Source organism: Mixophyes fleayi, chromosome 1, assembly GCF_038048845.1.
Source record: "Mixophyes fleayi isolate aMixFle1 chromosome 1, aMixFle1.hap1, whole genome shotgun sequence".
In the NCBI taxonomy this organism is placed as follows: Eukaryota; Metazoa; Chordata; class Amphibia; order Anura; family Limnodynastidae; genus Mixophyes; species Mixophyes fleayi.
In genome coordinates this window covers 96,264,311-96,289,653 of record NC_134402.1, presented here as the reverse complement: position 1 = coordinate 96,289,653, position 25,343 = coordinate 96,264,311, and the positions used below count along the sequence as shown (strand labels likewise).

At 39.8% G+C, this 25,343-nt stretch overlaps 1 protein-coding gene across 2 annotated transcripts in view; it reads left to right on the top strand.

Annotated features, from left to right (window-relative positions):
• RXFP1 (relaxin family peptide receptor 1) overlaps positions 1–25,343 on the top strand; it is a 261,940-nt gene that overhangs the window by 146,694 nt on the left and 89,903 nt on the right. For both annotated transcript variants that reach the window (XM_075198196.1, XM_075198201.1), the window contains exons 4-5: positions 12,990–13,095; positions 19,400–19,471. In XM_075198196.1, the coding sequence (XP_075054297.1) occupies positions 12,990–13,095; positions 19,400–19,471 (178 nt within the window). The remainder of the gene's footprint in view (positions 1–12,989; positions 13,096–19,399; positions 19,472–25,343) is intronic.

Sequence of the window (25,343 nt, the reverse complement as noted above, 5' to 3'; positions counted from 1 at the left end):
CCCCAGCAAGGATATATGGACTTGGCTGCTATCCCACCACAGGTCACTGCAGTTGAAAGGGGACAGGGGGTAGAGTTCAACTGGGCAGGAAACAATAATACATTATATATATATGTGACTGGCATACTCTATTGCGTATGCATGAGAGATCCAAGATGTCGCTCGCTATCAACGTGACATCAGCGGCGAGATTCAGCGCATGACAGGTGGTGTGGGGCTATTATTGAATGAGGGGCGAAGGAGTGCTATTTCTACATGTGAATACTAATTATTTAATAAAGGAAAAACAAGTCCCACGTACTATGCACCTGCCACTACAGTTCATACATTTCAACAATGACTAATAGAAGAATAATCTGCTGCTATTGTTCTTATTAAATACCCTATATGACATCTAATAAATATTGTGTACTTTACAAAGTTAAATAAAAATGTTTATCTGGAATAAAATCCCTTTTGATTTAATGTTGGGGCTGCTTAGTTGGAAGGAGACCAATAGTGTTCACTCAATGCTAGACTTTCCATATTTCATGTACCTACCCTTTTTCCAAACAGGGCCCCAACATTCCAGGATCCAGATAAACAGCTACTGAGTTTAACACCTGAGCAGAAACAAGTAGTGAATGCTTCACACTGCTCTGCTCGTGAAGGGTGAGCTGTGTGCACCTAACAATAGTGCACATAGCATAACTATGTATTTAAAGGGGAGAGGAAGATTTGGAGAGCAGTGTAGCTCTGTCTAAAGTCTTAGATTTTCATACCTTCAAATTTCTTTCAAATAGAAGGTTGACTACTATTTAACTAACATTTCCACAGCTTGATCTTTAAATGTACTGTAATCCTTTTTTATTTTGTATTTGTCTAATTTAAATAAATCTATAAACATATTCTTGCCATATTACTTTAGCTGGTTTCTATGATGGCAATATGACGTGACTGGATCACCTATATTGAGTAGTGATAATCCTTTTAGAATCCAATGACTAGAGGGGTGGCGACTATTGGTAAGACCCACTATTGGGGTGGAATATGACATTGAGAAATGGGAAATAAAATTACTGTACCAACCACTCATAGTGCAAATCTGGATTAGTTCCAGGGAAACATACCGGTACACAAGGCTGCTAAAACAAACTTCTAAACAAACTTGTTAGTTGCCTAGGACGTCAAGGTTTTTGGAGTGTCTAAAACACTGAATGATTGACATAATGTCATTTAGTCAGTGTTTTTCTTTTCCCCATGGTGTCCCCCACCCCTGCAGTATCTGCTGCCCCGAAAATGTAAATTAAACACACCCCTTTCCTCATTGGCTTATAATGGGGAAGACAGGTGGTGTTTTTGTCCGCTCTTCTTTCCTCTGCTGTTTCTTATATTGTAGAGCAGGCAAGTTGTCAGTCACTGTGTTGATGTGGTCATACACATCACACTGCTTGTTGCTGCTCTTCCGTGTCAGTGAAAGCCTGGGAATATGGCGCTGCTGTGTGGCATCAAAGTAGAAAGGGGTACATGCATTGGGTACATATTACTCATAAGTAAATAATGTCAAATATAATATAGCAATATCACCTGAAATTGATATGAGGCATAGATAATGCTTGTTATTCCCTGATAATAACAATAGCACCATGCCAGATGATGAAGGTTCAGATTCAGTTGGAAGAAGCAGGGCAACCTAAGTTGTCTTGTGCACCTATTGCAGCTCATTTTGCCATCCCCTGGGTATAAAGGACCTACTTAGCAGAGTTGGTAGAAAGGCTTGACAGGAACCAGATTTAGTTCTCTCTCTAGGGGGTATTTTTACTAAACTGCGGGTTTGAAAAAGTGGAGATGTTACCTATAGTAACTAATCCGATTCTAGCTTTCATTTTGTAGAATGTACTAAATAAATGATAGCTAGAATCTGATTGGCTGTTATAGGCAACATCTCCTCTTTTTGAAACCCACAGTTTAGTAAATATACCACCAGGTCTAAACCTAAGAATTGGCTGCATACAAGTGGTAACTCAGAGGAACATATGTCAGGAAGAAGATGTAGGTTAAACACACAAGCAACCAAAAAGGCAGCCAAAACTTTAGCATCAAAAAACGTAAAATAATCTTCTAACTCACTAATTATATAATGTCAAGAACTCAGAGGTCATAAGCAAGCATGAAAAACCTGGCACTTCAGGTATTTTAAAAGGACAATGTAGTATAAAAACAGCTACTAACAAACTATTATTATTATAAGCTTTATGAGGCATCACAAAGGTTCTGCAGCACCATATATAGAGCATGTAACATAACAGAATACATCATACAGAGCAGTACAAAAACAAAGTGCAAAAAGTACAAATTCAGCTGAGAACAGGTATACAGGACATAGAGGTAAAAGTGAATTCCAGAACAAAGAGTGGAAGGGAAGGAGGGAGGTGGGGAGTGAACTAAAGGAGGCAGACCCTGCGCCCAACAGTGTGGGTGCCACTAACAGGATCAGGTCAGTGATGGAGTAGCAAAGGCAAGGGAGAAGAGACAGGGACAGGAGTGAAGTGTTGATGTGTAGAAAAGAAGATGGGAGCCAATGGTAATGGTAAACTGGAGGAAAAGGAGACAAGGATAAGAGGCCCCTTCATTCTGGGGGGGGAGGAGACTGACAGGAGACACACAGTGGGGCGATACGGTGAAGAGAGATGAACAAGGGTAGGTAGGAGTGGATAAGAATGAGGGTGAGGTATAGTACGGTTAGTGAAAAAGGATCGTTGAGAGGGGAAGAGGAGGGCTGGGGAGAGAGATGTGTTTTAAGATTTGCAGCCTATGGGATAGCCTGATAGAAAAAGGGGGGCAAGCAAGAGGGAAATCTTGAGTATAAACAGATTAGATGGTGTCAATAACAGTTAACTGAACCCCAGTGATGGCATATCAAATGAGCACACATAGAGGGACAGAATGCCCAAGAATGCTCACTACAAGGCCATTGTTAAAAGAACTATGAGAAAAAGAAACTAATGCTACAGACAATGTGATAGGCACCTCACATGCACATGTTTGGAAGAATGCAGCAAGCACTTTGGAACCCCCAAAATTTACAATATATTTGAAAGTGCAAAAAGAGGGAAGGCCTTCACCTTTCTTTACGAGTTCTAGTTCTTCTAGGTCCCTTCTCTCAACTACATCTCGACGCCTGCAATCTACCCCCACAACACCGTTCCTCATCAATATCCTCAGTAGCGATCGGAGTTAGTCCTACATCCAAGTTGGTAAGGCTAGATGACTCCTACACTATCCTGGATTCATCAGAAGAATTCTTGAGCGTTAGTCCCACTGCTGCTGCTGCTGCTGCTGGGCGTGAATGTTCATCCCAGAAGCAGACCAAGAAGAAGAGTACTAGTAGTTTACAACAATTGACTGTTAAACAATCCTTTGCAAAAGGAAGCAAGTATGACAGCTGTCACCTAGTTGCATAGCGGATCACAGACGCAATGGCAACTATGCTACTATTAGATCTGCATCCAATATCCACTATTAATGCAGCTGGTTTTAGATAGTTACTTGAAGTCTTGTGTCCCTGTTACCAAATTCCATCATGACACCATTTCACTGGAAAAGCTATTCCTCACCTCTACCAGAAGGTTCATAAAAATGTAATTATTGGGCTACAAAATTCCATTCTACCCACTTTACACTTAACCACAGATATGTGGACAAGTGGAACTGGGCAAACTAAAGATTATATGACTGAGAAAACCCACTGGGTTGGTGATTCGCCTTCACCAGCAGGAACAGCAGCAGCATGTACCCAAGGACATCACATTTGTCAGAGGCAGGCTACTCTGTGTATCACCGGCTTCACTAAGAGGCATACAGCTGATAATCTGTTACAAAAACTAAGGGATGTCATTGCAACATGGCTTATCCCGCTTGGACTCTCCTCAGAATATGTAATTTCTGATAACGCAACCGATATTGTGAGAGCATTACAGCTGGGTGAATTCCCTCACATTCCCTATTTTGCTCACACAATAAACTTGGTGGTGCAGAGTTTTTTTAAAAAATGACAGTGACATGTAGGAGATGCTGTCTGTGGCCCGTAAAATATCTGGATATTTCCGACATTCGGCAACAGCGTGTAGGAGATTGTAGCAGCCACAAGAGCAATTAAATTTGCCCTGCCACCAACTGAAGCAAGAGGTGGTGACAAGGTGGAATTCCACCCTGTATATATGCTTCTGCAGATGAGGAACAGTGAAAAGTCATCCACGCTTACTCCACAAGCCATGACATTGGGAAAGGAGGGGTGATGTATTTTAGTCAAGCGCAGTGAAGAATACTTTCCGTGTTGTGCAAGGTGCTGAAACCATTCAAAGTAGTCACCTGTGAAGTGAGTTCAGACACTGCTAGCTTGAGTCAAGTGATTCCCTTAATTAGACTTTTGGAAAAGCAGCTTGAGAAACTGAAGGAGATGAAACAAAGCAATTCCGCTAAGTATGTTGGTTTTGTAGATCAATTACCTTATTCGCTTCGCCAGGCTCCAAGAGTTATCAAAATCTTGAAATCGGATCACTACATTTTGGCGACTGTGCTTGATCCTCGGTTTAAGAGCTATGTCTTTCTTTGTTTCCAAGTGACCCAGATCTGAAGAGATGCAAGGAGCTCCTGGTGAGCAAGATGACAGCTCAAGTGTTACGTGACAGGACAGCATCTCCTCCTTCAGTTTCTAACTCAACTGCTGCTAGAAAGAAATTTAGCTTTCCAAGAACAATTCCATCTTGCACCACTTTTCCTTTCAGATACCGCAGTGTACCAATGTTACCAACATGTGCTATATACTGTTGTATGCTTAATAAAACTCTTAGACACCCATTGATGATGCAGATGACTCAGCACAACATTTTGAAATCTGGTCTTGTCTACTGTAAAAGAATTGAACCAGAATTAGTGACACCTTTGCTGTAACTCCACCTGATCCTACAATCGACTATCAACATCCAAAGAATGGTGGATGATTATTTTTAATTATTTTGAACAGTATAAAGACAACAGTTTTATTAACAAAGAACAACGTTTCTTGCCGAAGTCATGTACGTCTAAATAGACGTGTATATGTATTACCTTCCACTTTGCTGATGTTTCATCAAGTGTTTGTAATCTACACTTTACATCAAAATTACCTTACTATATTATAATTTTGTGGGAATTGGGGCTGATTCGAAGCTCAGTGATGATCTTGCTTTTTGCTGGGAATTACAATTGCTCTTTTTAGTGCATTGTCTGACACCCTGGATTGTTCTGGGTCTGATAAAAGCATGCAACCCGGGGGCGGGGGGGGGGGGGGGGGGGTCAGCGCTCGTTGCCATGTATTAGCTGTACAATTACTACAGTTATCAAAGAAACGGGTGGAGTGATCAAATGAACCATAACTAGTTTCATGATCAAAGGACAATTCCATCTTGCACCACTTTTCTTTTCTGCCACTGCTGTGTGGTAGTGTTTCCTAGATGTGCTAGGAACTGCCGAGTGTTTGAGTGATTGCTCTGGCGCTTAGCATCCAGCCAGGACGCTGCAGTATTTGTCCAAAAGTGTATGAAAATAATGTTGTGAACTGTGAGGTGGTTACAATTGACTGCAAATGACTTGAAATTAGTGTTATTGAGGTTAATAATAATGTAGGAACAAAAAAAGAGCAACATTATGTGATTTTAGCAATTTTTTAAAAAAATACAGATCCAAAACCAAAACACACGAGGGCAGTTTTGGCAAAACCAAAACACAAAGTTAGTCCAGATCCAAAACCAAAACCAGAACACGGAGGTCAGTGAACATCTCTAATTGCCTTCACCGGGAGGCAAAATAGTTTCCGTTTGGGAATTCATGATAACATCTTTGTGCCGTCATTGTGTCCTCTAGAATCTGTGTGCTGATAATGTGTGACTTCATGATATTTTTTGGATTAATTAGTTCAGGAAATGTGAGGGCAGAGGATTGGGGTTTTGATTAACTGCCAGCTGCAGTTTGGTTGGCTATGTGGCTGGTGCCTCATACATTTTGATTAGCTGTGCATGTAGTCTAAACTGGCCCCCTTACAGACATCTCTCTGGGGCTCCATGGGCTAGCAAGCTACCCCCTCAATTATCAGCACTCCCAATTAGACATCCTGTTCAGATAGCAATGGTCAAGTCTAATCAACGTAACACAATTTAATATATTTTTTTATATATATATATATATATATATATATATATATATATATATATATATTTGTCTTTTCAGAAATTATCCTGATATGTATGAGAAGTGGCAAAGGTGGAAAGTTTTTTACTTTTTGTGCTGTTTTACAGTGACTCAAGGTAAAACCTTATTGTGGGGATAATGGGAACAGAATGTTCCTACAAATGTCCTTTAATAATGAGAGAAATACAATTAAATACAGTACTTGTGAAAGAGCACACAAAGAAAAGCTCCATGGGTACAATGTGTTACAGATTTGTATGCTTTGCAACCAAGAAATAACTTGATAGTACTTTAGTCTGAACATCATTAGCTCTCTTACAGGATGAAATTTACATTTATATACAAATCCTCTTTGTCATTTGGAGAATGGCACATTATTGTTCACTATACAATAACATTAATAAGGCATGTGTTTACAGGATAGGCCAATACCAATGATTACTAAATGTTAACAAAAGCAAAAAAACCTGAGCGGATTTGTTATATAATTATTCTAGCTCTTTAGGGAATGTTCCACAATAAACATTTGGGGGAATATTTACTAAACTGCGGGTTTGAAAAAGTGGAGATTTTGCCTATAGCAATCAATCAGATTGTAGCTGTCTTTTTGTAAAATGTACTAAATACATGTAAGCTAGCATCTGATTGGTTGCTATAGCAAACAGCTCTACTTTTTCAAACACACAGTTTAGTAAAAATACCCTTTCATCTTATTGTTTGCAGGAAAAAAACATTTCAAGTCGTTTAGAATAATAGTCTTTTTTTTATTTTTATTTTTATAAAAACTTCATCAGTTTAGTGTGATGGCTCTTTCTTCTTAATGTACCAATGGTAATATAATTTTGAAAAAGAAAACAGCACCTATTTTAAGTTATCACACTGTTGTTTGGGTGTCAGATACTGTAAACAATTACAGATGTATATATCCCTGTTAATTGTGCAGCAGGAATATAAATTCTAGAAAAAGAAAAGTTCTGCTATATATTTTCAGCCAGATGTGAGGAATAAAGCACAGGGCAGAGTCACATATAATGCCGAGCCAGCCAGCTTGGGAGACTGAGGAAATTGTGGAGTTATTAACCATGAGGGAGATTTGAACAGAAAGTATTGACTCTGGGAGGAAGGAAGTTGATAAGCTCTGATTTGGCCATGTGGAGCTTTAGTTAGCATTAGAAATTCATGTAAATAGAACAAAGAGACAATCGGTTAATCAACATAGTAAAGAAAGGGAGACATCAAGGGATGAGAGGTAGATTTACATGTTGTCAGTGTAAACGTGGTATTAGATGTCGAACAGGGGAATTAGTTCACCAGGAGAAGAGGTGTACAGTGAGAAAAGCTGAGGGCCAAGTGGGACCCCAACAGATATTTGGAGTGGAGGAAAGGATGTGCGAGAGTTAGAGACACTAAAGGAGTGGTTTGATAGGTAGGAAGTGTACCAGATAGGAAGGTTAAAAGGGAACCAGGAAAGAACAGTGTCAAAAATGCCAATGGAGTGCACAATAGAATAGCTTGACTAACATTGTCAAAAGCAGCAGAGAGGTCCAGAAGGATGATAAAGGAGAAGTGACCCTTAGACTGTAAGTAGATCATTGACCATATTTGTGAGTACAGTCTCAGTGAAATGTTGGGACAGAAACCGCTTTTTGAGGATTTAAGATATTCAACGTTACTGTGATTAGTGTAAATGGTAATTGGGGTATTAGCACCCTAGACAGATGACACCACTCCTTAATGGCCAGACAGATGACAAATAATTCCTTGTGTCCTATTGAATAGATTTGTATAATTATTGTTCATTTCCTTGAGATAAAGGCACATTGAGAAAAACGTTTATTTCCTTGCCTTTGGGATAAGACAACTTCAAGAATAAACTGTTGAGTGGGATCACGGTGCACCAGGATTTGAGCAGACTGGAATGATTTATTGAGAAGCTCAAATACTTCTTGAGCTGATTGGGTCCAGTGAAAAGGATAACCTTTCCTGGTTCGCATGGAATTGGCTTGACTGATTTTGGAAAACTTCTTAACAAAAAGTCTGTAACTCTTAGAAAATCCTAGAAAACGATGTATTACCTTTAATTGTGAATTTACCAGCCAATCTCCTATTGCCTTTGTTTTGCTGAGATCCATCTTTAAACACTTGTTGGCCACAATATGTTCTAAAACTTCAGTCGATGAGGTTTCGAAGGAACATTTTTAATTTTTTACATTTAAATTGTGATTTCTGAGGCCCTAGAAAACTTTTTTCACCTGCTTCTGATGTTCTCATAAAGTTTTAGAATATATAAGAATGTCTTCAAGATAAATCATAACGAATTAATCTAAAATATCTCAAAATATGTTGTTAGCAAAGTGTTGGAAAGTGGCTGAAGTGCTGGCAAGTCCACAAGGCATTACAAGATACTCAAAATGACACTCATTTCCAGGATGAATCCACACCAAATTGTAAACGCCCATTGGATCTAGTTTAGTGAAGATGTGAGCGGTGCAGATACTTTCAAATAACTCATGAATAAGAGATAGTAGATAGTGGAGTTGGGTGGTAATGAAATTCAAGGCTCTATAATATACACCTGATCGTAGACGGCCATCTTTCTTTTTCATAAAGAATATTGGAGCACCACCCGGTGAAGTGGATGGCTGGATGAATTCCCTGCAAAGATTTTCATCAATATATTCTTTTAGGTTTACCAACTCGGGTTCTGACAAAGAATAGAAGCTTTCAAAGGAATTTGGGCCCCGAAACCAGATATATAAGGCAGTTATAGACACATTTGGGAAGCATGATCTCTGCCTGCTTTTTATTAAAGATGTCAGAAAGTTGTCGGTAAGGGTCAGGACCCACCGAAACATGAGTAACTGATATAACTGTGGGGCAGACTCCAGGGACAAGGTGTTGGAGTTTAAATATTTCAGTAAACCAATTGATAGAGGTGTTATGTTTGATCAACCATGGCATTCCTAAAACTATGGGGAACTAAGAGACTAAACCAGGTCAAGAGTTAGGACTTCCTGATGATTTTGACTGGTCTTCAGAAATAGAGGATCTGTTTCCATGTCAACCAGACCTGATCCAATTTGTGAACTGTCAATGGTCTCCAAAGGAATAATAGTAGATATGGTCTTGATAGGGATCTGACGTTGTTTGACTAGACCTTTCTTAGCTCTATCAACATAATTACCTGTGTAGCTGGAATCGACTAATGCTATTGTGTTAATTTGATTACTGTCAAAGATTAACTGTAGCTGAAATGAGGTATAACTCAGATAACATTAGATTGGTTAATAGTAAGATAGGGGAAAAAAGAACAATCTCCTTCTTTAAAGAGTTGGCGTCTGAGAGTTTCTGGAAAATCTTGGATTTCTACCTAGAAGAGGGCATTCTGCCAAACAGGGCTGCAAAGGAAAGACAGAGATTAAGCTCCCTTCTTCTTGTTCTTTATTGAGCAGAAAGTGGACTCCTACTGTATCCAATCTGAATAGGTTCTTGTTCAGATTCTTCTGATTTGGTAAGTAAATATTTAAAGAAAGTTGTAGCAGGAGCCATTATGGAACAAGGGCACTGTGTTCTTTGCATCTCCTTCCATTGTTCATCAATTGTCATACATCTGTTTATGAATTCTTCCAACCGTTGAGAAGGATCTATACAAGCCAACTCATCCTTCATATTATCATTGAGACCCTTACGGTACTGTTGTCATTTGACTGCCACATTACAATCAGTGACCCCCTTCCACTGACGAAATTCATTGGTATAGTCAAATACCAAACATGAATCCTGACAGAGATTTGTCAGGACTGAATCGGCAGTGGGTGCACTGTGGGAGTCATCAAAAAACTTACTGAAATAAATAAGGGAAAAGAATCCAAAATGAGTTACTGTCTTTCCAAAAAAAGGAGTGGCCCAGGCTAAGGCTTCCCCCTTATGTAAGGTGAGGATTAATCCTACTTTTAAAGAATCTTAGGAGTAGGTTCAAGGGGCGATATTGAACACTGTTTCTCAGGTAATGTAATCATTGGCTCAGAATTTATTTTTGGTGCGTGAGGCTGACATCCCAACTGAAGGAGCTGGGGGTGAAGCCTGTGCAGCTTGCATCTCATCAATGCGTACCTGCATATGGCCATGAGCTGACCTTGGAGGGATTGTATGGCCTGGATCAAAACCATCTCTTAGGACTGAACCGTTCTCTTAGGACTCACTGGCTCCACTGTCTGTGGTAGGATTTTATGTTTTTGCACACTCTGTTCACATTTATTTTTCTCTTTTTATTTCACTTTTTACTATGAGGATATTATCAATCTCAATAGAGATATGTTTTTAAGAAGTAACTATTAATAAAGGCATTTGCCCTATAAACAATAACATTTATATAAAAATATTGAATCATCTGATATGGTTCTATTACACAAGCATCAATACAGGCATCTGCCCGAAATGCTATATTTATTCTATATCGTTCAGCTTGGATTAGGAGTGCTCTAGTAATCCATTTCTTTTCTTTTTCTTCTTTTTGTTTTCGTTTATGTCATTAATGGAAAGAGCACCCCCTCATTATGATAATGATTTTGATATTTAGATGAGGTATATCCTGACTCTGTGCGGACTACTCCCCTTTTCTCTTCGGAGATGCAGATATGTCTGTCTAATTGTGGATTAATCGCATTATTAGTAGACTCCAGGGACAAGACTCCAGGGACATGTAATTTTGTGGCCATATTTAGAATTCATTGTTACTACTTTCATTCATACACGAGAAGAAAGATCTTTCCCCACCTCCTCTCTCGTGTATCCGACTGCCATCTCCTCCTGGATGAGCTCCCGCTTTCTCAAAATTAACATCTCTAAAACTGAACTCATTGTTTTTCCTCCCCCCCAGGCTCCCCTCCCACCATGACCTCTCTATCACCGCCAACAGCACCACCATCTCCTATGTCACCCAACTTCGCTGCCTGGGCGTTACCTTCGACTCCTCTCTCTTTTGCACCCCACACTCAATCCCTTGCCCAAGCCTGTCGCTTCCAGCTTCGCAATGTTGCCCGCATCCGGCCCTTCCTCTCTCAGCATGCTACCAAAATCATCATCCACGCACTCATTATCTCCCGCTTCGATTATTGCAACCTCCTCCTCACCGGCCTCCCCCTCTCCCATCTCGCCCCCCTCCGCTCTATTCTCAATGCGACTGCAAGACTCATCTTTCTCTCTCGCCACTCCTCCTCTGCATCCCCCCTCTGCCTTGCCCTACACTGGCTCCCCATCCCCCACAGAATCCTTTTCAAACTCCTGACCACCACATACAAGGCTTTCCCAGTCCACTGCCTCCTATATCTCTAACCTCCTCTCCATTCACACTCCTGCCCACTCCCTGTGCTCAGCCAATGACCGCCGCCTCTCCTCCACCCTGGTCACCTCTTCCCATTTCAGAATTCAGGACTTCTCCCGTGCAGCCCCCCTTCACTGAAACGAACCCCCTCGCTCCATCCGTCTCTCTCCCAATCTAAGCTCCTTCAAACGGGCACTCAAAACTCACCTCTTCCTTAAAGCCTACCATCCTTCCACCTAACCCATTATCCCCTCTCTCCTCCCGGTCCCTTCTCCCTCCCATATACATCAACTGACTCCCTTTGTGCCTGAGTCTTGTTCACCCTCCGATGTAAGCTCATTTGAGCAGGGCCCTGTTCCCTCCTGTATCCATACTTGTTCTTCTGCTCTGTCCTTACTGCATTAGCCTGCCTGGAGCCTCTGAAGTTTTGGTATTTATTGTTTATTGTTCAGTAATGTCTTACCCTGTATAGTCTACTATTTGTGTAGTGTATGGCGCTGCGGAACCCTTGTGGCGCCTAACAAATAAAGGATGATAATAATAATAATAATATAACCAATGTATTAAAGAGGTTATTTTTATTCAAATCCAACCTAAAATCGAATGTGTTTTTCTCTATCAAAGCTAATATTAAAAATCTTTTCTTTTGCTTATGATCTGGTTGGGATTAGGTGAAAGTACTCCTGACATAAACCTGGTGCATACACTACTGGAGTAGAGCTGGATGCATCTCGAGGTTACTCCAACTCAGCATATGGGTGTAAATATGCTATTTTTACATATGCCTTTTAAAGATGTTGAATAATCCTCTAATTCCAACAAATGGACAAAATATGCCAGCTCTATTTCTTTAATCCAACAAAGGTCTTAATAATACACCCAGGTTGAGACAGTTAGTTTATTTAACTTTCATACAAAGCAGTTGGGACTGTGAAAAGCACTATACCATTTTGGACTACCAACTTTGATCAACAGTTGTATGCATGGCAGGCAGGCTATCTAATACAGATATTCTCACGTGCACAGACATTACTTATTTGCCATTTTGTATAGTGAGAGGGTTAAGGAGTTTTGGATACATTTATATTTGTTGGCTTTTTAACACAGTGTTTTTTATTTTTAACTGGAATTTTAATAAAGTTGGGGAGCACATTTAGATTTCTGCCTCCGGTCACTTCATTTCTGTCTACAGGTCTTTGAACTTTAATAACTACTATGAAACTTTTATGTTGGTTTTGGTTGATTATAGATCCGTCAGCACTTATAGTAAGCAATAGATATTGTTCTAAGCTGCACCATCATTTAACACAAGACAATTATAGCACTGATGATTAGATGAGATGATTTGATTAGAATAAAGTATGTATGAAGTTACATATAACTGAATATTGAACTAGGTGACCTTTAATTGCCACCCTGCCTTTATTTCCTCTAATGTTCATATCTTCTTTTTATCCAGTGCTTGGTGGGGTGCCAGCTTCGTGTTTGTGCCAGGCCTTAGAACTTGATTGTGATGGAGCCAAATTACGCAGTGTCCCTTTTGTCTCCTCAAATGTGACGATGATGTGAGTAAAGCAGGACAGTCTGTTTGTCTGAACAAAAACAGCTCATCCATTCATTAAAAACATACTAAAGCTTTTTTGATAACATTTATATGTTTGCGGGATATTCCAGGTATTCCTTTCAGTTATAACACATTCATTATAACAGAGCATAGGGCTCATTTACTAACATGCAGCTTTTACTAGATAAATAAAAGCTAATGCTAATTGATTGCTGTAGATCTATTAGATATTGCTGTTTCCTATTTCCAGCAAAGGTCCACAATATGTATGACACTATTAGGAAATTAAGTTTTGATCCACAAACATAGGCTTAAACGTTTTATGCAGAGATGAAATTACATGACTGAAAAGGTAATTACAATGCAGAAATGAGATTACATGACTGAAAAGGTAATTATATGTATCCATTCTGGTCTAACACACATTTATGTTGACAAATACATATTTGATGTCTTAAAGACAACAATGTGGTATAATGTTGGGAAGGACCACACAATTTCAAATGCTACTTTAAATAAACATGCTACTAGAAATCACAAATTTACAAATAAATGATTCAAAAACTGACTTGGATGTATGACCCCTGAAGTTAGGATTATGGTAAAAGTATGTTTTCCTATGTTCCTATTTGGGAAAAGATGATAATAGCTTGTAATGGGGTATGGCAGATACATTGTTTCCTCTATCGCAGTGCTCTGCAACCTTTTCTTACCCTCAAAATACCTGAGCCCTTCCCAGGATTCTGTGACACACCAAAAGCAAAAATATACCCAATAAAAGTAGGAGTTACAAAGTGTATACAGAGAGAGGTTACATGGCTGCACATTAAGAAAGCAGTGTAGCAAAATTTGTATGTATTTTAGCCAGTATTATGTTGAAACAATCCTTAATGCTCCAGTAGGCTAGCCATGAGTCTTTTATTGACCTTTCAAATATCTTCCTATTGTCACATGGATACATTCCTCAGTGTAAACTCTCTTAGGAGATGATAGATGTTTTTTTTCTGTGGCATTAAAAAGTGCTGTGTGCACAATATTTTGTTTAAACATTTGACATACCTTGATGGGTCAGGAAGAAACCCCTGAAAGATTGGATGTGATTGGTTTTCCAATGGGGGTGTGATTGCTACATACATCAAAACCTGTTGGAAGCTTGGCTACAGCCAGAGGCGCATCTGATGTTGCACGTGTTACACCTCTTACAAGTAAATTATATGTGGACTCTATGGGACACAGGGGGTATGGGTGACTTTTAAATTTAAAATGTCTCAGGAACAGTTTGTAACACTGATAGTGCAATCAGAGGAAGGAGGCGTCCCACTTAGCGCACACCGCTTGAAACGGGGGCGAAAGGTAAGAGAGAGGAGGTGGGGAGCAGGAAGGGGAGGGACGGATCAGCCCTGGGTTGATCCTGCTCAGCACAGCTAGTATAGTGGCTGGATCCTGGGGAGGATCAAGCAACCAGGAAGTGGCTAATCCGCTCCCGGGACCCTTTTTCTCCACATGTCCCCGTACCTTGCACCGGCCGCACCGCCAGTAGTTCCACCACTGGTGCCGCAGCACACTTAGCAACATCTCATGGCACACCGCACTGCTGGTAGTTCTGGCACCGCAGCACACTTAGCAACAATGTGCCACGCCACACAGGTTGACTCCACCTTTAAAACATTGTCAGAATACGCCCTTTTCTTACTCAACATGCTACCAAAACTCTTATCCATTCTCTCATCATCGCTCATCTTGACTGTTGCAGCCTCCTTCTATCTGGCAGTCCTGACACTCATATATCCACACTTCAATTCATCCTAAATGCTGCTGCAAGACTGATCTTCCTCTCTCACGGCTCCACATCCGCTGCACCACTTTGCAAATCCCTACACTAGCTCCCTGTGTCCTCCAGAATCAAATTCAAATTACTCACCCTTACCTACAAAGCCCTCAACAACATCCCTGCATACATCTCAAATCTCATATAAAAATACTCTCTCTCCCACCCTCTTAGATCTACCTCTGACCTGTGCCTTGTCTCGTCTCTGGTAACCACCTCTCACTCCCGCCTTCAAGACTTCTCCTGTGCTGAACCCCACTTATGGAATTCCCTTCCACGCTCAATCAGACTTTCCCACAGCCTTCAAATCTTTAGATGCTCAATCTTTAGATGCTCTTGAAAACTCATCTCTTTATTAGAGGTGACCTTATCCCTGATAACACTATTCACTCTAATGCACCCTCACAACTATCCCAATCCCCACTCTGAAACACATTTACTCCTCTTGTTTCAGCTGTACCCACTTCCACTTAGAATATAAGCTCTCTAATGAGCAGGGTCCTTCATACCCTTTGTTTTCATGTCTGCATTTATTTTGTCTACCTTGTATGTCCCTGTTTTATGTATGTACTGTTTTCCCTATTGTACGGCACTGCAGAGCACTGTGGTGCCTAACAAATCTAAGATAATAATAATCATCATTATCTATTTATTTATAAGGTGCCACTAATTCCGCAGCGCTGTACAAAGAACTCATTCACATCTATCCCTTGCCCATTGGAGCTTACAATCTAAATCCCCTAACATACACATACAGACCGAGAGAGACTAAGGGCAATTTAATAGCAGCCAATTGACCTACCAGTATGTTTTGGAGTGTGGGAGGAAACCGGAGCACCCGGAGGAAACCCACGCAAACACGAGGAGAACATACAAACTCCACACAGATAATGCCATGGTCGGGAATCAAACTCATGACCCTAGTGCTTTGAGGATAATAATAATATCCACTGAAACTACCAGTCGAATCCCAACCAGCGCAAGCACTGAAGAAGTTAACAGGGTATTAATAGTAATCCAGCTCCATTTGGAAACAATGACAATTCCCTTGTGTACATTCCTAATCACTCGACTTTGTGGAGCCATCCACAGCAGGGGGCCGTGGTGGACTAGGGGTTGTTCCCAAACCTAGGATGACACCTTCAGATAAGGGTCACTCGTCCAACTGGTCCAAAGGATGACTTCCTCCTCATACCTGGCACCCGACAGCTTGGCAACCAGGACAGACTTAAAATCTGGTGCTTGGTTAACAGGACAGGCTGGGGACTTTGGTTCCAGTTGGACTGTCTGTTAAAAGGAATCATAATCCCAAGAAGACACTCTTTCAGAGATATTGTACCGGATCCTATTGCACATTCTATGGTTCTTTTGTGTGCTTTCTAAAACCTGGGTGACATTTGAGCTTGACTTTGCCTTTCCAGCCGAAGGAACCCTCAGGAAGCATAACCAAAGGACAAACTATTGAAGTTCCAAGGTGGTTGACTGAATATTGGACATTATTGTATTTATTTCACCATATTTGTTATAGTGTGATTTATTGTATGTATGTATTTAGAACAGAGTTATAGCCACTTTTGTGAGTTATTTTACTAAATTATAGCCAGTTTCTTGGTTCAAGATATTTGCCTAGGTGTTGAATTTATACCCGGGATAGAGGTATTGGGTAAGGGAAAGGCTAAGATATGAGCCTAAGAGTGCTGGATTGGTGCAGAAGTGACTCTTTGATAAAGTCCAGGGAGTAAATGTATCAAGTTGAGAGTTTGCCGGCGGGTTTGAAAAGTGGAGATGTTGCCTATAGCAACCAATCAGTTTCTAGCTATCATTTTGTAGAATGTACTAAATTAATGATAGCTAGATTCTGTTTGGTTTTTCAAACCCGCCGGAAAACTCTCAGCTTGATACATTTACCCCCAGATGTACTTAGCACAGGTCAGCATGTGTGTAAAGCCAGCAAGACACTCAGTATACAGTCATACCAATACTATAGCAGCATTAGCACCAGCTGACAGGCCAGAGGGACTTCGGTAAACAGAGTTTGGCTTAAAGTATTCCCAGCCCTACCCCAACCACACCATCAAGCAGCATTAATTGAATTCTATTTTCCCAGCTTTATTTGTAGATTATAAATTTAGCGAAATATGAAATTACAAAGACAGTGCAAAATAGGAATTTCAAGGAATGGTAAGCCAAAGAGATTTCATCACAGAATCTTCATACCTCTTCAATAAAAACCTGTTCTGCTGCAAGTTTAGATTTATTCAAAATTTTGCAGCAACTTCTCTCTTCTCCAATATTTAACAGTTACAGGAGAATTTCTCCTTTCAGAGTACCAAGAAGGGAAGGTAGCGCTGGTAAGATGTTTATGTGTGGTGAGTATTGTTAGGGACAAAAATGGCATTTCCACCCTAATGGGCTTTTACTATGCCTCTGAATTCAAGTTTTCTAGGTATATTTATAAATACTGAGGTTCCATTACATACCACATATTCATATTCTGCTTATCTTTGAAGTGCCTTTGATAAATTACATTTTATATATACATATATATTTATATATATTTATAATGAACTATGTTTTCAGGGTTGCTTATCTCAGATCTCACTCATATTGCAGGTCTATATTTACTTGTATTGAACTTTTTCATTGGAAATTTGTCTGTCTGTAATTAAACCCAGTTCAGTCAAATACTTTCATATGTTTGGCAAATTTGACTTTATAACAAATAAATGATGTACTGTGTATATTACAGATTTTTATTCTAATATGAGACCACAAATGTTTTTTGTGCAATGAGAGTATCAAAGGAGAACTCCAGTCACCTAACAAATGATTACTAAAATCCCACCAGCTACCCAACTAGTTAAAATATGGGGGACCCTTCATGGTACCATTATGGTTATAAAGTTATTTCCCCCCCAGCAGAGCCCCACTCAACCTGTTGTCTGTCTGGTGGGGTGGACATTGCTGTTTGGAAGACAACTGGAAGCCTCTGTTATGAGATCCCTCACTAGGTAATCATGTGATATGGTCCCAAAATGTATGTCAAACAGGTGACTTATGTGAGTTTGCAGGACTGCTTCAAAGTGTGGCACATTCATTAGCAGGCTTGTGATCTGACAATGATTTGTAATCACTTTACCAAGTTTTTGTAGTTCCTGTTTACTATGTCCCTCATACTTTTTTGGTGCAGACAAAACTCTCCGAATTTCTTGCAAAAGATTAAACATTCCAACTATTCATTTTATTAAATATATTGTGTTTCATTTTGATATACAATATTTCTGGAATTACATTGATGCCTTGTTCACTCTATTGATGAATACAGGTATACAATCATGGGCAAAAAATTGGCACCCTTGCACTTTTTTGAACGGAGCTCACCTGTAATGAGTAGCAGGTGCTTGTAATATATAAATCACTCATTAAACAAGCTTGGATAAAGATAGTTCCTCATTCTCCTGTTTTGTGTCACTGTGTGTACTGCAGTGAGCATGAAGAAGAGAAAGAAATTCAGAGAATTAGAGATCAGACAGACGATTGTAGCCAAGCGTAGACAATCTCAAGGCTACAAATTAATTTCTTCAAATCTTGATAGTCCCATAGTCCCATTTCCACCATACGTAATGTTATTATGAAGTTTAAGGTCCATTGTACTTTAACCAACCTCCCTGGGGGTCGCAAGAGAAAACTTGATCTAAGATTGTAGCGCAGGATTGTTCGAACGGCACCTCGATCCACTGCTGAACAGCTTCAAGCTGACACAAAGTATGACTTTTTTAACTTGCGCCGTCCTTCGCCAACTCAATGTAAGCATATTATATGGTAGGAGGCCGAGAAGGGCCCCAATGCTGAGAGAGAGATATAAGAAAGCCCGGCTGAAGTTAGCCAGAATGTACCTGAACAAGCCAAATTCCTTCTGGGAGAATGTCCTGTGGACAGATGAGACTGAATTAGCTCATCCATGGCTATAGGTAGCGGTTGATTGCAGTTATTTTGACCAATGTCAGTGTTACCAAATATTAACAGAGAAATAATTGTGGAGACCAATCACGTGATTAATTTCAACTAATGGTTAAGGGAACTTGTGATTTATTCGAAGAAAATGCAAGGGTGCCAATATTTGTAGCCACTGCTGTATGTTAAACCTGATTGATTTATAGGGGGAAAAAAATGGATATGTTTTTGTTTTAAAGCTATAAACAAGATTGAAGACATCCTGGCAAACTGATTATGCCTTTGATGTTCCCTCTTCCCTTACTCCTCATTACCAACTGTGTCCCCCACCACCCTCACTGTCCAGTCAGGTGAACACCACAGTGCACAGATATTTACACAGATGTCTCCTTGGCACAGTAATGAAGTCTCCTTGGCACAGTCATGAACTCCATAATGTCATTACTGAAATGTGGCATGTATATGATATAACATTAAGAAAAGTTTTTATTTTTTTTAAATGCATTATATTTATCATTTACAGGTTACTACAAAATAATATGTTGAAGAAACTTGGCCCAGATGGATTCTTCAAGTATACAGACTTGCGTAAATTGTAAGCCTACATTTTTAATTTTCATTTGCTTCGAGGTCATTCTTGCATATGTTAAATTCAGTTACTATAAGAATATTAATTGACTTATTACTCATCTGTTTCCTGCATATCATTGCCATCACATCCATGTAGAGATGCTGCTGAAGGCATCCACTTTGTGCTGTGAAGATACTGTCTTGGAAAGCTTAGCATGCTTATTAATGGTTGTTAACGAAATTTTTCACAATTAGTAATGCTTCCTCTCGGCTAATGACTTTGGTTGACTCAGTTGTTGTTTTTTCTCTTGGTCTTTGTTAAACATTCTTCTAAACTCTAGTATGGTCCATTATGCTTCAGAGAGCTGACGGTGGCAGTGAAGAAAACAAATAATGTGTTTAATGATAAATGTGTTCAGCTTATTGTGGATGTGAAGCCAATGGTGAAAAATTAAATTACAATTATCTATCTTTTTATATATGGTAACTGAAGAATATTTTATGGCATTATGGTGTTATTTCATATACCTGAAAGCTATTAAGTTACCAAGATATTTCAAAAAGCGTTTTATATTGCTTATACATATTTTTATTCTACTGGCTTTGAAGGCTCAAGTGATGCAAACTAGTGTCATCGAACAGGCAATACTCAATAATGGGTAGCCATAGTGTTAAAATGTTTTACATGTGGCTGGAATGAGTTCAGTTAGAGATAGCAGCATTCCCCTGTGTCCTAATGCAGCACAAATCATCACCGATATATATCATTCTAATACACAGCCAATATAAGTCAAAATTAGGTGAAGTATGCTTCATGAATAGATGACGCTCTTGGAGGCTACTAACTTATTATAAATTCCTCACTAATGTTTCTTTATTTTAACATTACATGTCTGATTACTAATATTATCTGCTGTTTATTGTAATTTGATATTTTATATTTGATTTAATGACACTGGGCCTGATTCTTTAAGAAAAGTTAAGCAAAAATTTGAGTAAGTTTTCTTACTCAGGTTTTCTGGACAAAACCATGTTGCAATGCAAGTGGTGCAAATTAGTTTATTATTTTGCACATAAGATAAATACTGGCTGTTTTGTCATGTAGCAAACAAATACTTGATAGCTTACTTGTACACTGAAATTAAAAGTTGATCCAGGACATTCACTACCCCAAATATAAATCTGCCATCAAATTTTAAATGTACCCCCCCCCCCTCCAATGTAACATGGTTTTGCCTTACTTACTTACGCTTAACTTTCCTTAATGAATCAGGCCCACTGTCACTATCCCTTGCATGGGTTTAGCTTAACTTCACTATTGTTAAAGTTTTAAGATAAAAGATGGAAAACGTCAATAAAAAAATTTGCAAATAAAAAATCAGAGAGATAGTGGCTACTTCCTGTTAGATAGGACAGGAACGCCTAAGAATAATTAGCTCAGCAGTCCCATCCCCTTACCTCCTCTGTGGCTTTTAAAGAAAGTCATTTAGAACCAAAATTTGATTTTGGGGAGAAGTTACTAAAGCTTCTGATAATGCAGCTAAAGTCAATATTCCTGTAACCAAGGTTAATGCCTGCAGTCATTGGTAGCACTCTGATGTTTAGGTCATAAAGGACCACAACACGAGGGACAACATACAAGGCTAGAGAGATCAGTGGTGAAAGGTGGGCCTGGCAGTACAAACATTGGTAGCACTAGGTCCCCCTTCCACTGATGACCTGTTAGGCCATGCTCTGTTTATTGCTTGTTACTCATAGGGCAGATCACTGAGATGACAGCTTCCAGCAATTTCCCATGCAAGTAATGAAAGAATTGGCAGACGGTGAGTATGTGAGAGTAGCTGAGGGTAGGTGAAATGCACTATCCATGAGATTGAAATCCCTGCCATACATAAGCTTCCAGATTGGAGGGCCTGCTATACACCAGACAACAGATTGTAATTACTGCCATACAGCAACCACAAGTCTGCTTTAAACATTAAACACCAGATTGAAGTCTGATTTTTATAATACACACCAGTATAGGCTTTGGTTTATATATTAGCCAGCAGTGAGGAAAATATTGTAATCACAGGAATAAGGAGCAGGCTAAATGGTGATCCTGCTTAGCACCAATATTTCTAGTGACAGCTTGAGGGAACATTACCACTTCGACTAAAGGCCTTCCAGCTAACTACTTCTGATGCCAAGCCAGTGGGGGAACAGGCAGGTTATCGTAATGCATCTACAGATAGGTGATCTTATTGTAAGACAATTGGATCTTGATAACACTCCACAAAGGATAAACTATAGGGTTTCATTATTTTCCAAGTAAAAATGCCTTGACCAAAGCTATAGTGGATATTGTTGACACTGGTGTACAGCTTCCAGTACCAGCACCCCAAGCAATATTGGCCACTTATTCCCAAAGGTTTCTAATTCTGAAGTTATAAAGTAAAGCATTATACACAGGGCCGGATTAACCATAGGGCTAACTGGGCTACAGCCCAGGGGCCTTGGGCATCCAGGGGGCCCTTTTAAGTGCTCAGCAGCAGTATTGATCGGTCGGGGGCGGGGGCGATCAATGCTGCTGAGCACTTTCACTGCGGTCCTTCCCCGGCGCGCTGTAGTCTCCTTACTGAGGAGATCTTGTGAGTCTCACTCTCACGTCACGAGATCTCCTCAGTAAAGAGCATACAGCGCGCCGGAGAAGGACTACAATGCCAGGAGAAGGAGGTAAATGCCTTGGGGGAGGCTCGGCTCACCAGGGGGAAGGGGAGGGAGCAGCTCAGATCACGGGGGGGGGGCAGCTCAGATCACAGGGGGCCCTCACGGGGGAATGGAGGCCCCCTTAGCCCAGGGGCCTCCATTCCCTTAATCCGGCCCTGATTATACATGTCAAATTTGTCAACAAGTTTATCTCTCTTCAACTTCCAGATGAAATCCATCAAAAGCTCAGTTACTATTATTCAACAAATGGATGTGGTAGATCTTCACAAAGAATATCCTTATGTGCCAATTTATCATTCACATTGAAAGTTCTCTTTACATTACTGGCAATTTACAGCATTTCCGTTTGGAATAGCTGATATTTGCCACTCAGTTCAGGGAACAAGGCATAGCATACTTTATTTAGACAATTGAATGGTAAAAGTAATTTCAAGAACTATCTTCTGCCTATATTTACAGCAAGCGTTACAAGAATTCCATCATCTGGGATGGGTCAGAAACTAGTTCAAGAGTCAGTTTGAGCCAACACAGTTAATAAAATATTTGAACAGGATCGTAAACACTGTTAATATCTGGCTAATAAATGGACGCGATCCTAGGTTAAAGGAAATTATAGAGGATCTAGGCTTAATGTCAGCCACAATCCATGTGGTATCATGGGCTATGAGCCACATGAGACTTCTTTGATAGGACCTGCTTTTCAACTTGGACAAGAGTCTGTAGACTTTGAATAAGTGGGTTCAGCTGTTTCCTACAAATAAAAGATCCCTCTCTTGGTGGTGTCCACTAAAGAACCTTCCAAAGGATCACACAGTGGAAACTGGAAACTTATGAGCTTCCCCAATATCAGATGGGGAGCTCACTATCTGTTCCTTGAACACATGGAGTATGGAGCAAGTTCGCACAAATAAACCCAGGCAATCTTCTCAAGGTGAGACATGTGCAAATTTGAATGAAAAATTTGAAAATGGTAGTCTATATAAAAAGGCAGGGAGGCACAAACAGCCAACAATATATATTTGAATATCTATGCACATCTCAGCTATTAGTCATGTCAGTGGTACACGTAAAAGGTAGTCAGACTTCCTGGGCTGATCTCTGAGCAAGAGTATCATTCAAATAGTCACTACATCCAGAAGTGTTTCATTACATAATCACCAAATTAAGTAAGGTTGGAGAGTAATTTAATATAAATATGATTGTACCAACTTTTTTTTTCTACACGTAATCCAGGGTGCACTGTCCTTGGATGCTATGGTTAAGTTTGGGATTTCAAACTTGTTTACATTTTTCCACATCTGGTTATGATTTTAAGAGTTCCCAAAAAGTTTAACAAAAGACAAAAATAACCCTAATCATGACCTAAACATGATAGCACCCTATGAGCTACAGAGTTCAGAATTTTCGGCTCTCATGACATTATAAATTCAGGATCCTTAATATGTATAGTGCAGAATAGACCTAATCTCTGGCCAATTGAATCTTCAGGGTCTTTGATTAGCAGCCTGATTTCTAAGACGCAAGATCTGTAACAGAATTTGACATCCATCTCCTATTAAAAAGAATTCCCTCCAACAAGAGTAAATATAGGGCAAATATCCCACCTTCTCCAAGATGATTTAGAGAATGGGTTGAGAGCTTTCAACTTAAAACATGGTGATTCAAGGGTCCAGGTATGTTGCAATGGAAAAATGGGCATGATTAGACCTGTGAGGGCATGGTTTGTCTAACGTGGGCATGATTTCATATAGTCAATTAAATATTTAAAAGATTTTTTTCTTGTCAAAGAGCAATTATCGAATGCAACACAACCAGAGCCATAACTAGAAATTTTAGTGCCCAGGACGATAAAGAGCACCGACGCCCCCCCCCCCTCATCTTGGTAGGTGTAGGTGGTCTCTCCCAGCTATGACGAAAGCTCAGCATTGCACCCTGGGAGGTCTCACTGCCCTAGTAACAAACCCAATGTGTATAATAAATAAAAACAAAACAAGAAAACAAAAACTTTCTAACAACTAATAAAACTAATAATGTTATCTATGACAAAGCAAACAACAGGTTCCAGCTTGCTCTCTTATCAGAGCCAGAGGCACTGATAAAAGTCATTGACTGAAGGCCCACTTACCTTGCAGCTGGTATTCCATCCATATGGGAAGCTTGTATTGCTATACAAAGTAAATATACTATGTAATCACAAACCTGATATTTGAAGGTCTCTCACTATATTAAAAAAAAGACCTATCACAAGAACAACACCATTTATTGATTATTTGCCACACATACAAAATAGCAGACAAAGAGGAAAACACAACAGGGGAGAAGAGACAAGCGGTGAGACATAGAGACAGGCAAGCACAAACACGATGGAGAGTGAGGGGTGGAAGTCTGTCAACAGCAGAAATGCAGGGGAATATTGCAGGAACCTGCATCATGTGACGAGGAGCAGAGAGGTCAGGGGAGGAGCCTGTGCAGTGTGCACATGAAGAGGCCACGCCCTCTGTGTGATGAGAGTGTTTGCATGTTGTCTCTATGCAGGAACAGGCAGTATGCGGCCAATTGTTTAGAGATACGGGGGTGATCTTGCTAGCAGGGCATATTTTTTATAGTATCATAGTACAAATTGTGGTCGGCCATAACACCCCCTTAGCCCTGGGCGGTCACACCGGCCGCCCGGCCCTCGGTACAGCTCTGAAAACAATCCTGCCTGACTATTATTCAATGCAAGTATTTTAGTAACTTCTATACATAGAGCATTCTAGTGACCTCTGTGCATTGCAGACAGCAGTTGTGACCTCTGTGGAATACAGAGAGCATGCTTGTGACCTGTGTAGTGCAGAAAACCAACTCTATACAATACAGAGCATAGTCTAGTGACTGATTTACTGTTGAATGAGAATCTTAATGACTAGAGTACAATACAAAGAGCACCTTAGTAAACAATATACAATACATTGAACGTTCTAGTGACCTCTATTAAAACAGAGCTGGGACTGGATCACTTACAAATAACTTATGATATAAATTTATTTAAATGAAACAGGGCGCTTATTTATATAATTGCCAATGCACTTATTTTTGATATTGTGTATATTTTCATATAGGAAATCCTTATTTCTGAGACCAGGGAAGAAACTTGTTTGTTTTAACCTTGCTAGAGGGAATTCATGATTTCTTAGGTATATATCTGA